Source organism: Carya illinoinensis, chromosome 4, assembly GCF_018687715.1.
Source record: "Carya illinoinensis cultivar Pawnee chromosome 4, C.illinoinensisPawnee_v1, whole genome shotgun sequence".
In the NCBI taxonomy this organism is placed as follows: domain Eukaryota; kingdom Viridiplantae; phylum Streptophyta; class Magnoliopsida; order Fagales; family Juglandaceae; genus Carya; species Carya illinoinensis.
This window is the reverse complement of record NC_056755.1, coordinates 41138214-41149571: the sequence shown is the minus strand read 5'-3', so window position 1 is coordinate 41149571 and position 11358 is coordinate 41138214. Positions and strand designations below refer to the sequence as shown.

Sequence of the window (11358 nt, the reverse complement as noted above, 5' to 3'; positions counted from 1 at the left end):
CTGAAAGTAGGAGGGAAGCATTGGAGAGTGGATAAGTCATCATTGGGGTTTCAATGCTTGATTTTTTTTTGTCTGGAAAGGGTACTATAGCGGCAAAGCAATCTACGTCTAGAACTTAGACATGGACCTTTTACCATTAAAGATGACAGGACAAAGATTTGACTTTTTCAAAGAGCATTCGCCAAATGTTTCGTTGTATAAGAGAATCCTCGCTTAGTCAAATGAGGTATTTGATCAAATTTTGTATAAAAATCTTTTACATTAAATTGGGTAAATTTAAAATAATTTAAACTTTTACTACAATAATTAATTAAAAATGAAAGATTACTATCAATTTATCAAAAATTAAAATATTAATTTCTTATTCTTAACAAATAAATTAAATTAATTAGAATATAATTAACATTTAACATTTAGAATATAATTATTATTAACATTTAATAATATTTTTTAATATTAATAGAATATAATATAATTATTATTAACATTTAAGAATACTTTTTTTAATATTAATTTAATTAGAATATAATTACTATTGACATTTAATAATAATTTTTTGTAGTATTAATTTAATATAATATAATTATTATTATTAACATTTAATAATACTTTTTAATATTAATTTAATTAGAATATAATTATTAATAACATTTAATAATACTTTTTAATATTAATTTAATTAGAATATAATTACTATTAACATTTGATAATATTTTTTTAATATTAATTTAATTAGAATATAATTACTATTAACATTTAATAATAATTTTTTGTAATATTAATTTAATATAATATAATTATTATTAACATTTAATAATAATTTTTTTAATATTAATTAAATTATAATATAATTATTATTAATATTTAATTGGTAGAATTACAAAATGTGATAAAATAAATTAAATAAAAAATTATTAATTTAATAATATTTTATTATTATATAGAAAATGAATGGCTAATCCAATATGAGGATTAAATTTAAATGGAATAGACAAATGTAAAGAAGTGTTGATATTGACTAAATTTAAGGATGAATTTAGCTAAGCCAATAAGGATGCTTTAAGAGCTTGGCCAAATGAGGATGTTGGTAATTTGAATTATTTGTATAAAAAAGACTTACATTAAATTAGGCAAATCTAAAATATTTTAAACTTTTGTTATAGTGATTGGCTAAATATAGAAATCACTTTCATTCACCAAAAATTAAAATATTACTTTCTCGCTCATACACTTTCATTTCATCAATTAAAATATTAAAATATTTTACACTTTCATTTCAAATGATTAAATGAACTTTGAAAATATGTTTTTTAATATTAATTTAATTATAATATAATTATTAATAATATTAAATTAGTAGAATTAGAAAATATGATAAAAATAAAGTTTTTTAAAAAAAATTAATTTAATAATATTTTATTATTATATAAAGAATGAATGACTAATCCAAAATGAAGATTAAATTTAAACGGATTTGACAAATATAAAGAAGTGTTGATATTGGTCAAATTTAAAGATAAATTTAGTTAAGCCAATAAAGGTGCTATTAGATATCCACTTTGGAAGTTTGGCAAGGAAATCTAGAAAGCAATATTTGCCTATCATTAAACCAAGGATCTCAAGTTCGCGTCACTGCAAGTATCTAGTCAAGCTGATAGCTTGGGGCCTCTGAGCCAGACAGAGGTTTTTGCAGTCAGCTAAAAGAAGGTGATATCACTGTACATAAAAAATGAGTCTTATTTTTTCTTGTTTTTGGTGACTTGTAGAACAAGTCCAGATAGGAGGTACCAATGAATAATACTTTACACGATGAAAATTTTTCAATTGTTTTTGAAAACCATTATGTTTTGTTAATTGGCAACATATACAGATCATTTTTAAATTGTTCGGACATTTCTTTATTGGTCTTGTTTGACTGCAGCATTGTTAATTAGCATAGGATTGGAATAGGAGCTATACTGATCTTATTAATATTTACTTGGTGCATCGAAAGAGGTTTCGGAAACGTAGATGATCCAAGCATACTTACAAGAATTAGTGATTGAGCTGATAATTACTAGGATTTATGCGCTGTGAAATTATCCAGCTTTCTGGACAAAGATAATTATGGCTTTGGTGCTGGTTGGGAAGGAGATTCGCATGTTGCTGGAAGCTTATCATGGCCTATCTAGATGATGAAATCAAACCACAAGTTAATGATGCTTGTAGGATTCACATGTCTTTTGAGAATTTGAGAGTATTTGTATCTCCCAAGCAAGTTCACCATGATAACGTCTCATTCTTGTCTTGTCTAGCTTGCCAAAGATTACCCACTTTTGTAGAACCACCTGGATTCTCAGCCTCCTAGAATGCCCCATTATCTTCTTTTGTAGTCATAATATGTAGGGCGGCATGCCATAGTGGCATCATGACGCTGACCACTATAAATGACTTCCATCCGTTGTTTAGTCTTGAAATTGGACTTTGGTTGGTTGGTAAGGTTACATACTAGCATGTTTTCACTGTTTTATCTTCTCTTGATTTCTCTCCTGATTTTCATTTTTATTTTAGGGACGAGTAAAACCAGTTTGGCTACTAAATAGCATGGTAGAAAAATGTCGCAAACAATACTCTGTTCTCAAAAATTATATAGTTTCTTTTTGGTCTTACTGAAGATTGGTTTTGCATGTGATAGGAGATTTTATCAGATTTATAAATCACATTACAGGTGGTAATTCCTCGTTAATCCTCTTCTCTGCACTCTAATGATATATGGTCAAGAGCTAAGATTTTTTTATCTGGATTTTAGATACTATTTATTTTCATCTCAAATATAAAATTTTCATCTCATCATTATAACTTTTTTAAATTCCTATACAAAATATAATAAACAATTTAACTTGTTTTAAATTCCAATACAATAATAATATTAAAATATAATATTTTAATATTTAATCTTAAAATTCAAAATTCTCCTCTAGAAAATCTCAATGACCGAGCAGAACCATAGTGAGTGAGATAATATTACTCGAAAGATCTATATGAACAATAATCAATGTTGTAGAACTTGGAGATTTCTTGAATTTTCTGCTCAAATTGCAGACAATTTCGTAGTAGACCCCCACCTGTTTCGGCACCTTACTTCTTTCTCCATCGTTCAATTTACAGTCATATAATTTCTAGGTGTTGTGCGTTCTTTTTTTAAAGAGTGTGTAAATGTAATATCTATATGAAAAAATTAATTTTTTACTAATCAATCATATTCTTTTCTCTGATCACCAAGCTATCAAATAAGAACATATTTGAAGGAAACTAGCTAGTATTCTCTCTCCAACGTTTCGCTTCTAGCTAAAACCCACCCAAAAAAAATCTCATCTTTTCTACCCAGATGGAGGATGGATCTTCGGCTCCTCCCTCCTTCCATTTGGCTAGTCTAGAAACTATGCAGTCCCTTTTTTCAATCATATCTTTTATTTTTTGTCCATAGCAAGGAGAAATGCCTATATGCTGTCTTGCAGAACCTAGCGACTGCCACACGCCCCACCACAAGATTCCCAAACTGAAAATCCTTAAGACGGTTGAAGAATATTATTGAGTAAAGTGATACGTGAGCCACACACGCCGATGAAATAGCATATGAGATCCACATGCCATTGCACTGAGAAGTTCCTACTGTCACCACACATAGCATTTCTAGGGCCAGGGACCTTAGATTCTTCAGATCCGATTGACCTCCATACTCCTAACGTGGTACATATCCCTCACGCACCTCCACAGTCCCTACTCATCGTCCTCCAGTAATTCGACAACTCTCTTATTTGTTATCTGTCTATATTTTCGTTTCTCCTAATCAAGGATCGTGAGAAAGAGATAGTGGAAGCCTTTTGTAGCCAGTCCAGACTAGCAAAATGCAGTACAAATCACTTCACTACAATTTTCAGTCATAGTATCAAAATCGCTTTAAGTGGCTTTCCCTTGTGAAAATGGGTGGGTGACTTGACCCCGTATATCACTTTTTTTATTTTTATTTCTTGTGTTATATTTGCTGGTTTGGGTTGAATGTTAGAGCCTCACTTTGTTGACTCTTGTATTATGTAACTGTTAAACATATCTATAATATGTTTGCTTAGAAAAAAATAATAATAATAATATTATATATAGTCACTTTTACGTATTTTTTACATACTTTACTAATATAATTATCTACACTAATCTTTTTTAATATACAATTAATCACATCTATTAAATATATAAAAGTATAGGCAAAAATAACCTCACAAAATTTTTATATCTAATATTACTCTTCAATTTTTTACTTTTAACGCATATGACGATCTCGCAGTATCACAATGATTCTTTAACCCAACAGCATATGCCTAGATCCGATTCCCCCATACAATCCTCGGCGGCCAGTTCCATAAAACACACACTGCAGTCTGCACAAACCAACCACAGAATGAGGCAAGCTAGCAATATGCACGTCCTTGCCATCTCTGAACCATCAATAAATCAACTTATATCTGTAATTTCACTTGATCCAGAATTGCTTTACACCACAAATATACATATATCTACAACAATAAAATGAAAAGAAAAGAAAAGAAAATCAGCTACAGATTACTAACACAAATGAATTTCTTTGCTGTAAATCCCCAATGTTCCCAATATCCAAAATCAGAACTTTCTTTAAGAAATTCAAGGTGAAGACCCCCACAGAACCTCAGCAACAATGGTGGCAGCTTCAGCATCAGAGACGCAAGCCTCCCTCACTCTGACCAATATCTCCTGCTTGAAAGCCCTTCTCTCTCTCTGCCTCAGCCCCTCCCCTACCTCCAACTGCACTGCAAACCTTGCCACACAGCTCGCAAATGGATGTCTCTCCAAGAATCTCCTCTGCGTACTTTCTCTCTTCCCCTCCACCACGTCAACCCTAACACCTTCATTCTCTTCCCCATCATTATTACCGTACCTCCCCATATCTATCAAATCCCCACCCAACTCTGTCCTCTGCAGCTCCACCAGCTTTTTTATCAACCCTTCTCTGAGCATTGCTTCAATGGCTTCTTTCCGCCCGAAAAACCCAATCTCAACCACGCAGTCCATGGCCAAGACGCGCATTTCCAGGTCTTGAAAAGTCAAAAAGCTTATGATTTTGGGTATTTCCCCATTGGATTCGATCTCGTCCACGAGCGGAGACTTTATAGACCTTATCAAAGAACATAGAACTCTGATCGATGCCGGGGAAGCCATTGTTACCAGGGAGCCAATTGTCGGACCCATAAGTGCTTGGCCCACGAAAACGTCCTTGTTGAACCTGATCAGAGCGCCAATGGCAGAAGCGCAACTCTCGCGTACCCGCTTCGAACAATTGGGGTTGCACAGAATTGGTTCGAGCAACGAGAACAGCTTGGATTTGAGGACTAGATCCTGCAACTCGCGGTTAAAACCTTGGGAGACACGGTCCTCTAACTGAGTCAGGAGCTTGATCAGCTCGTCCTCGTTGTTGAAAGGCTGCTCGCGCAGGACTCGTGTCAAGGTGTCGATGCTCTCGCGGTCGATCCAGGCCTGAATTTCGGACTCGATGGACCCGGCGACCCGGGAGATGGAGTGGGTGGAGACCCGGCGGGCCAGGAAAGATTTGAGGCCGTAGCGGCCGCGGGTTTCCTGGAGGGTCTCGACGAGTGCTTTGAGGTCGAAGAGGTGTTGGGAGAGGGCGGAGAGTTTCGGGTCCTTGGAGAGGATGGTGTCGGACTCGGTCTGGAGCTCGAGCAGAGCTTTAATGGGGGAGGAAGAGTTGAGCTCGTCGGAGTTGGGGTTCGGGTGAGCTTGCAACTGGTGCGAGGCTTGTTTCAGAGCTTCTAGAACTTTAAGGACTCTTGGGCTATCGTCCTTCGATAATGGGTCTTCCATGGTGGAAGAGAACTCTTCGAGAAAGAGCTGAGACCGTCTGCGTCTATGTTGTTCGTGGTTCCTCGAGAGAGTTTTTTAAAAACTCCGCAATGAACCCAACGACCAGTCGTAGCTTCCGTACAAGTGCTTAATGCCGAGTTCCAACAACTCTTAGGAATTTGGAAGAAGAGACACTTGAAATGTAAAACTTTTGTTTGTTTTTTTCTGTTTGTTTAAGACTTTAGTTACCAAAACCGGTATATACCTGAGTTTTCTGAAGTGGGTTATTTTTAAAAGTGCTAATTTATCAGAAATTTTTGAAAATTATGATGTTGTTGTAGTTGGAAAGCACGTGTTTTTATTTTGTGTGTATGCGTGTTTGATGTTGGTTTGGTCGGGAAGCCACCAGGAAGGGTGAGAAACTTGATGGCTGGACAGGACTAATCATGAAAATCATGGAGATGCATTCGAGTGATAGATTGCTCACATGAATGCATGAGCTGTGTTCAAGAGTTGAGTCTCTAATTTCATTACATGAAGACCAACTATTAAGGAGGATTGGGTTCACATTGTACATGACGAATTATGTATGATATGTAGCAATATTATAGCGTACGACATCCATGCAAAATATACATGACACAAAGCATGCAGAGGTTTCAAACTTGGAAAATATGATGGAGAAACACGAGCCCAAGTCTTGGTCAATTTAAACTCCAAGGTTCAACGAATAAAAAGTTGACTTGCCAATCTTAACCAATGAATATTAAGGGATTGCGTGATTGATTATCCAAAAGGTGGGGGCATATTCGGATCTAAATATACATTCAATGGAATATGTCTTTAATTGTCACTTTAAAAAAGTGAGGGTGAGGCTTTTCCTTTCCCTTTCACCACCCATGCACCCGAAATAGTTGTGGCAGTCAAAGACGTTTCCTAGCTCAGCTTATAATTCGGTAAGGGTGGACGACAACCTTGGTCGGTGTGGGGTCAGTCCATCGAGTCGAGCCCATCACCCATGCATATATTTATGAGCACGAGTTAATAATTTCTGGATCTACGTGGTTTCCAGTTTCCTGAGCTTCACTTTGGTGAAAGTAATGTTTCCACAGTACACCGACATGCATACTGCTCATGTGAGGGTTAGTAGAATTTAGAATAAAAAAATAGCATTACTCGTGATCTCTAAGGTTGTGTTTGGTTGCGTTGAAACAAATTCGACTCATTTCAAATCAATTATTGATAACACTTATTCTTTTTTTAACTTCTCATAAAAAAATATTTAAACTCGTCTCAACCTAAAAAGTTAAATTTATCTTAACCTAAAAAAGTTAAATTCATCTTAATAAGATCTATTAAATATTATTATTTACAACTCATTTCAACATCCAAACGTAACTTAAATTATCAGGAGCTCATTTCTTTAGAGTTCTGACCCGAACTTTGATTTAAGGCTAGAATGAAATAGATATATGTATGAAGTGTGTCCTACAATATTTATAATTGTCTGAGTAAATTTATTAAACATTATATACTCAATAATGCTGTAGGGTTTACTTCATCTGTTTTCTCTTGCACTCTAAACTCTAAAGAGAAACTTTAGGAAATCCAAATCTTTAAATGAGTTCTCTTGGCATGTTCTGAGATTCATAACATTTTATCCACCTCACGAATCCGTGACAATACAACTTTCTTGGCAATCTAAAGCTGATAGAATACGTAGTGCACTTTTTCTGGGGGTTAAAAAATAAACACATTTCACTGGTAAATTTTATAACGCTGTCGTGATTAGCCATCATAGAAAACATGAAACTATGAGTCATCTGGTTGTCGTGTAATCCAGTGTTTTACAACCCGATGGTAAGTATTACTATCCATTTGTTATGTGAGCTAGCTTTGCATACCAGTCATCGAGCAATCATACATATTGTGTTTCAGTATGACGCATATATGAATACTAGAATTGATACGAGATATTTGTGTAATTAAACACTTGTTCCAAAAGGTTAAAACTGATAGGAAAATGTAGATTTAATTATTTATATTCTTAACATTATATATATATATATATATATTGAAATGCGAAAGCTTGGAAACTGAAGACAACTAATGCAATAATAGTTTGTGATATTGAATTTATTTGTGTCTTAAAAATTTGCTTTGTAACCATGATGCAAATCTGTTCACAAAGGAGGGATGAAAGCCCCCCAACTTGGTTCTGCAGCATGGTGTAGAAAATTGTTGAAGAATAGTTATCACTCAAAGCTTTTTGGTTATCTATTTGAATTGCTTCACCAAGGCTTGTTAGTTGTTAATGTTACATCAAAGTGGATGGTTTTTTATTATTATTTTATTGCATTTAAGTACACACGACAATGGATGTGGCTCGAAGAAGAATCTAACAGGGTTAACAGGGAGAAGACCCCTTGGCTCATTGTGATCATGCACGTTCCAATATGTGAGTTGTATTCGAGAGTTGGTTCATCCTTTTCAAAGTTGATATATATAGTCTTTGCTATTCATTTACTCATGAAATATCTCTATGATTCTTAACATCCATATAATTATCATGATGTGCTCAATATATAGCTGTAATGTGGTTAATTTGATTCGGATTGAGGTTTTTTGGGGTCTGTTCATTTCTCTGCAGATATGCCTATCATTTATTTTCTTGCTATCTGGATTCATTGAGACTACGATACTTGAACAAACTAAGACTTTAGGTGTGAGGATATAAGGACTTGTAAAACCACTGATACCTGTCACTTTGTTTAACATTAGATGTAGGAAGGTATATGGTTTGGGATACCTTTTTACTGAACTAATTCGGTACTGCCTTTGTCCCAATTATCATATTTGCTTTTGTTTTTGCTTTTATTTATTTATTGTTCAATGATAATTTAGGATATGGATGAACCAATAATTTGATGCTTTTCTATCTAACGCGAAAAAAATGAACCTTCTTCATCAAATTGTTGGTTGGGTAGGTGGGAAGAAGGTGGAGGCCGCATGCCTCATCATCATTGGAAGAATGTATTTGATTCTTATTTTATTGGCAAAGATGGGTGCCCAGGAAACATTGAAATACCAAATTTCAGACTATTTTTCTTGTTTTCAGTATCGAATCTCAAATATACGCCACAATATATCAAGTGGTGACAGCAACCCTGTACCACACAAAGCAGCAGCTTTACATAACAGTTAGAAATGGAGGAAATTAATAAGGAAGGCCTTGCTGAAAGGCAAGTTTACCTACATGATTGAATAAAATTCATTTCCCTTGTTTGTTTCCTTAAGGATAATGATGAGTCACGAAAAAACGTGTTCCCAGTAGTGCAGTCATGTTTACTTGCAGGTGCTGCAGTCTTAGAGATCCACAACCAGATTGTTCTGCATTCTGAAATTTTCAGAAGCCGGTTATGGACATTCTACACTGAAGACTAAAAATACGACACATGCATTCTACCGTTGGAACCGTAATGATGATGGGGAAAAAGTGGCAACTGACTCGTTTCATATTCCACAATCAGTGATGGTGTGCAAAACCCTTCCTTGCTGTTTTTTCCAGCTGAAACCATCAGTCCTACTTAAAAGGAAGAAAGAAAGAAAGGAAGAAAGAAAGAAAGAAAGAAAACTTCAGCTATTCAGAACTGAGCCCACAATTTATGACGAGTTCACACACTGAATTCTAACATCAAAATGTAGTAAGAAAAGCCAGCTTCAGTCATTGAACATAAGTGTCATTGGCTATGAGGACATGCCGACTATTTATTGATTAATTACAAGCCATGCATATTGATAGACAAGATGATGAGGATTAATTACATCCAGCCTAGTCTGCTTTAGATGTATGACAAATTAGTCCTGCATTCATGCATATCTCAAAAAGGTATGGGGGGTATTCACTTTTACTAGTCTCAGTGAAACTAGCCTGCGATATCTTGTCCAACTTTCACCAGCCGTTAAACTCAAAATTAAGAAACCTAGATAGCAACTACTCAGTTAATTGATAATCAATGATATGTTAATTTTGTCTTTTGTGATGCTGATACTATTGGGTTTGGATGTTGAGAAGTATTAAGGTATGTTGTTAATAGTGAAAAAGTAGGTGAAAAGTAATAATAGAATATTAAATAGTAGTAAAAAGTAGATAAAAAATAATAATAAAGGGGCTTTGCTAGACGCAGTCGGCTATACGGAATAAATAAAAAAAATTATAAAAATATTTTTTTTTTCATAGTTGTACAGAATGAATAAAAAAAAGTTATAAAAATAATTTTTTTTTTCATATAGGTCCCATATTAATTTATTTTTTCCAAAGCGACTGCACGCCGACTGTATTTGCCGACTGCACAAATTATTTCTCATAATAAAGTAATAAATAGTAGTAGAATATGTTGAGAAGTGTTGAGGTATTCTCAACACCCACCCACTTAGTGAATTGTGGGCTGAACCTTCCCCGAATGAGTCTAGATCTTAAGAGGAGGTTCATAGCGGGGTCCTGCAAGTGGGTATGTGACTGGTGCGTGCTTTTGATGTATTAGCTACTAATGATCCTGTTGGTGTTGATACCAAGTATGGATCGATCAACTGCAGGGTATTCATCTAACAACTGGACTTGCTGCTTGCTCCTCTTATGGCGTATATGGTTTTCCAAGGAAATGACCAGAGACCGAACCTGAACTCACTCAGTTTATTCTTTACACAATGACCCTTATTGCAGGTATCCACTATCCAGCTGAACTGAAACTAGAAAGTGTGCAATTCATATATGATATATGCATTCTTCAGCTTGTGCCATCGAGCCTGTTTAGAGCTGTCATGGGAACACGACACTCTTATGACAAATTGGCAGCAATGAAAATTAAAAATTATCAAAATTATATAATAATAAAATGTTAAAGAAAAAGAAAAAACCATATAGAAATTTTTAAAAAAGAAAAACATTAAAAGTAAAGAATTAATTGTAAAAACGTTAAAATAAATGTCTTTTTTCTTAAACAACTATTTTTGAAAATTAGTTTTAGAAAGTATTTTATTTAAAGAAATCATTCTGTAACTTTTATCGTTCTAAGAAAATTCGATATATTACAACTGCTTGATAGTGTGAGGATGATTGCAAATTGAATTATGGTTAAGAGAAAAATTGTATATTTAACCTTAAAACGATAATATAATACTCAGTTTGCCCTGTGCACCTGAAAAGCCTGCATGTAGCACCAACTGATGGAATTCTGTAGGATCATTTAACTTCATCACCTCACACTTAAGGATCAACCAGATGGATCGTAGTAGGGTAAAATGCAATCACTCACAAGATGTTGTAATTAACTCCAAAAGGTGCAGAAGGCACAGCATTTCGCATAACCAATCAACTCAAGCATTTACAGCAATCAGCTAGTTGGGACCTGTCCACAAGATCCAGCTGAGATGCAACTTTTGACAACACGAAAATTTAATGTAGGAACTTCATAGAACCAATTTGCAAAT

The 11358-nt window shown here is 34.3% G+C and overlaps 1 protein-coding gene across 1 annotated transcript; it reads right to left on the bottom strand.

Moving 5' to 3' along the window:
* Positions 1 to 8208: 8208 nt before the first annotated feature.
* Positions 8209 to 11285, bottom strand: LOC122308426. Its single transcript, XM_043121749.1, has 4 exons — positions 11067 to 11285; positions 9377 to 9451; positions 9125 to 9265; positions 8209 to 9035 (listed from the first exon to the last, which is right to left on the bottom strand). Exons 1-4 carry the CDS (start codon positions 11122 to 11124, stop codon positions 8983 to 8985), a joined length of 327 nt encoding a protein of 108 aa, XP_042977683.1. The 5' UTR covers positions 11125 to 11285; the 3' UTR covers positions 8209 to 8982.
* Between the last annotated feature and the right edge of the window lie 73 nt (positions 11286 to 11358).